The sequence below is a fragment of the Nanorana parkeri genome, unplaced genomic scaffold (genome assembly GCF_000935625.1).
Source record: "Nanorana parkeri isolate BGI_ZX_2015 unplaced genomic scaffold, ASM93562v1 scaffold1799, whole genome shotgun sequence".
NCBI lineage: Eukaryota > Metazoa > Chordata > Amphibia > Anura > Dicroglossidae > Nanorana > Nanorana parkeri.
The window spans coordinates 66720-70690 of NW_017308067.1; the positions used below are offsets into that span (position 1 = coordinate 66720).

The 3971-nt window shown below is 51.1% G+C and overlaps 1 protein-coding gene across 1 annotated transcript in view; it reads left to right on the plus strand.

Moving 5' to 3' along the window:
• Positions 1 to 3971, plus strand: part of FAM160A2 (family with sequence similarity 160 member A2) — a 52445-nt gene that overhangs the window by 13843 nt on the left and 34631 nt on the right. The window contains exons 2-4 of the mRNA XM_018571651.1: positions 470 to 742; positions 1737 to 1958; positions 3278 to 3670. Of these exons, the coding sequence (XP_018427153.1) occupies positions 614 to 742; positions 1737 to 1958; positions 3278 to 3670 (744 nt within the window). The 5' untranslated portion in view covers positions 470 to 613. The remainder of the gene's footprint in view (positions 1 to 469; positions 743 to 1736; positions 1959 to 3277; positions 3671 to 3971) is intronic.

The following is a 3971-nucleotide window of genomic DNA, read 5'->3' on the forward strand; positions in this document are numbered from 1 at the left end:
ACGTGATCCTTAGGTCAAGCAGGGGGATGCTATCATTGGCCGTTTTGGTTAACCGGTACTGGGCGGAGCTAGGCAGGGGTGGGCTGGACAGGAAGAGGTGTGGCTACTGAGCATACACCGCTCCAGCAGCCAGCACTCGCTACGTCACATCAGAGCTGCCTCAAGTACTAATGAGGAGACCGGCCACCCAGCACACAATGCCCAGGCAAGGGTGACCGATCTCAACAGGAAGCGCAGGCATTACCGCACACACAGACAGGTCTGGATACAGGCAGAATACCTGTAAAGGAGAGACCCTCATAAATCACAATTATATGGAACGCCAGGTCCTCCTCGCCATCACAATAATAATTATGTCTTTATTTGTCTGTTCCAAGTGCAGATAGTTGTAATTGGGTCATGTGACTAAATAACTTCTGTCCGTTCCTGGGTTTTTAGGGTAACTGGTCTCCCTTTTGTCTCTCCGCAGAGTCTGAAGGCATCATGAAGAGGCCCAGCCTACAGACGGGATGAGCTGGGGTCAAGTCTCCCTCCGTGTCCTAATTGCCCCCTTTGTTCTCCCCTCTACTCACTCTCCTTCCCACCTGCACCTTGTGATCCAAGACGAGCAAGAATGAGCTGGCTTAGTAAACTCAACCCTCGAGGCGCTGGCGCCAAGCCCGGCCGCAGTGCCAGCCTCCAACCCCTGGTGACCGCCGACCCGGAGACCTGCCTGATGGTCTTCAAAAATCACTGGTCGCAGGTGAGTCCTGCAGGCATCAGGATGATGTGTAAGTTTTGCTTGTGTGTGGAAAGATAATAGAAGGCCACTATCGTTTTATGGATCGAGTCCAACAAATAGTGATCACCCCCCCAGACACACACACACATATGTGACATATAATGCTTGTTTTGTCAAGGGGGGTTCCTACTTACCTCACTTTTTGGTGCTGTAAGCTTTCTCCTCAAGTGTCCAGTAGTTACGACCAGTCCCCTAGCGCCGCTCCTCTTCTGTGGTCGCCTCATCGTCCCTTTCGCTTCATTACATACAGTGCAGGACCAGCGGCCATCATTGCTCCTGCATTTTATATAATGATGATGAGGGGCCTGCACACATTCTGAGGAGGGTGAAGAGAGGAAGACCGGAGCACTAGTCACCTTCAGACGGTAAGTGTTCCTCTGTATAAGATTCTCCCCAGACCAAGGGGTGGTAACTTCAGGATTTTGAACTTAAAGTGACATGAAACCCTCAGATTTTTTAACATAAACCAATACTGTAATGTGCGCCTTACTGTAATCCATGGTAGTTTTCCTTCTCTTTGCTGCTCTTCCTTTTAAATCCTCATGTCTTCTCATGTTGGGGGAGAACTTCCCTTTGCAGCTGAGTGTCTCTTCCTGTAGTGCTGGCTCAGGTTATAAACCTATACACAGACACCATGTATCCATTCCTGAGACAAGGCAGTCTGCTGCAAAACAGAAGTTCTCCCCCAGCATGAGAACAGATACAGATTTAAAAGGAAGAGCAGCAAAGAGAAGGGAAACAACCATGGATTACAGTAAGGCGCACATCACAGTATTGGTTTATGTTAAAAAATCTGAGGGTTTAATGTCACTTTAAGTGATATGTGAACAGACTTTTTAGGACGGATCTCCCCTTTTTGTATCATTCAGCTTCTGGACTGTCCGATCCATCACCAGAGACATCATAGATCAGGAAATCATACGAAGGGTGTCACATTGTGTTTCTTGTCTTCTAGGTGCTGAGGATCCTGGAACGTCGCGGGTCTTCAGCAGACGTGACTACAGATGATATGAGCAGTGTGCGGAACAACACCTACCAGATGCTGAGCCTGTTAGCGGAAGAGCGGCCGCGAGATGGAGAGGGACCGGGACCCATCCTGGCCTACGTGGCATCCGAGGGCATTCTGGAGAGGCTCCTCCGCTGGCACTTGCAGAGGGGCTTCACTGAGGAGAAGAAGGTGACTGATCTCTGATGGAAGGAGCGCGAGTGACTGGCGCAGACTTTATGGAGGGGGATAGACCAAAATAACAGTGAATCAGGTGAAGATGGGTGGAAATGGGCGATGGACCCTCACGTGTGATGAGATGAATGGGTACACAGGCGATGACCTCCTGGTGGTGCCGTGAGGTCTGGTTGGGGTGACAGGTGGGTGTTCGGTTCGGACCCCCACCTGTCACCCCAACCAGACCTCACGGCACCACCAGGAGGTCATCGCCTGTGTACCCATTCATCTCATCACACGTGAGGGTCCATCGCCCATTTCCACCCATCTTCACCTGATTCATTCACTGTTATCTTCCCTGGTCTATCCACCTCCATAAAGTCTGCGCCAGTCACTTACGCTCTTTCCCTCCCTTTCTCATCACACAGTTAGACACCCCGGTCTAACAACACAAGGAGCTGCATCTCGGGCATGACCAAACCACCCCCGCCCCCCCAAGGAGTGCGCTAACCTATCAGTCTACTTTTTTTATTTTTCTAACTTGCTGATCTCTGATGTCATGCGACAGTCCATGTATGGCGAACCAGAGGTCTTGCTGCACTCCTTACCGGAACATCCAAAAGACCCGTGCAGACGGGTGGGCGCTTGTAGTGACCACGGACGCCACTGAATAGTACAAATAAAGAAATAATGTCACCAGCACACTTGAATGGCAATGTGTCATTAAATGGACTATTGCTTAATGACCACTATGGTGTGCTGGTGATATTATTTCTTCATTAGTCCATGTATGGCCACCCTGTAGAATTGGAGGCCAGCTCCTCCACATCTCTCTGAAGTGACATATGGCCACCAGGTAGAGTGAGGTGCTGGCCTAAGTCTTCCCACTTAGCTCAGACTCAAAGGTCCAAGCAACAGGGGTTAATTCTGATGTCAGCCTCTTGCTGCATGTTTGCTAGACATTAAGGCCTCATTCACACGGCTAAGAGCCGGCCCTGTACAGATCCGTGCGGCGTGCACTGCCGTATCGGGCCGCTCCCGGGAAGGACGGGTGCTGCGTGTGATTGTACGCAGCCCCCGTCCTTCTCTATGGGAGTACGCGGCCGTACACTCACCCGAGCTGCACATCCTTGCGGGTGTCCGTACTCGTACGCGGGCCATCTAAAAGGGAGTGGCCACACAAGGAGGCTAGTGAGGAAGACTACCAAAAATGGCGGGCACTATGCAGATGACTGCATTTCAGACTCAGCTTTATGGAGAGTATACATTTGTACTGCGTATTTGAGGAAGGGGGGAATCCTGCGTGTTAATGGTTCCTTCGTTCTTTTCTCTAGGTGGAACAGTTGAAGCTGTTTGAGATGCTGATCAGCCAGTCCCACCAACCGCTCTTACGCTACCAGCCTGTCCTGCGCCCTCTCGTTACCCTCCTTGGCACCTTCTCCCCTGGGCCTGCCTCTCCTGTGTTGGAAAACAACTTGGTGTTGCTGCTGAACCAGCTGTGCATTTCCCTGGCCCGGGAGCCCTCCACCCTGGAGCTTTTCTTCCAAGATTCCACCGGGCACGACGGACCAGCCAACCTCCTGATCTTCTCCCTGCTGGTCCCCTTCATCCACCACGAGGGCGTCATTGGTCAGCAGGCACGGGATGCTCTGCTCCTCATCATGGCCATGTCTTCTGATAACCCCACCATGGCCCGATACATCACGGAGAACTCTTTCTTCTGTCCTGTGAGTACCTGCACCCATTTCTCTAATCTTCCTGTAATATATCGGGGAGGGGAGGGCCGGGGGCCCCTGTGTGTAATGCAGAGGTCACTAGACAATAGTAAGAGGTTGCTTCACTTCTACGTACACCCCCAACAATGACCGTCTCTTATTTGCTCTCTTTTGTTCTTTTGAAAGCATTTTGTATATCCGTGTAAAGAAATGCCTGCAGATCCTGACAGAAACCCTGCAAGCTGATAACTTTGTTTGCCCTCTGAATGTTATCAGTAGGCATTGTTCTTGGGTTTCGCTCAGGAATACAGCA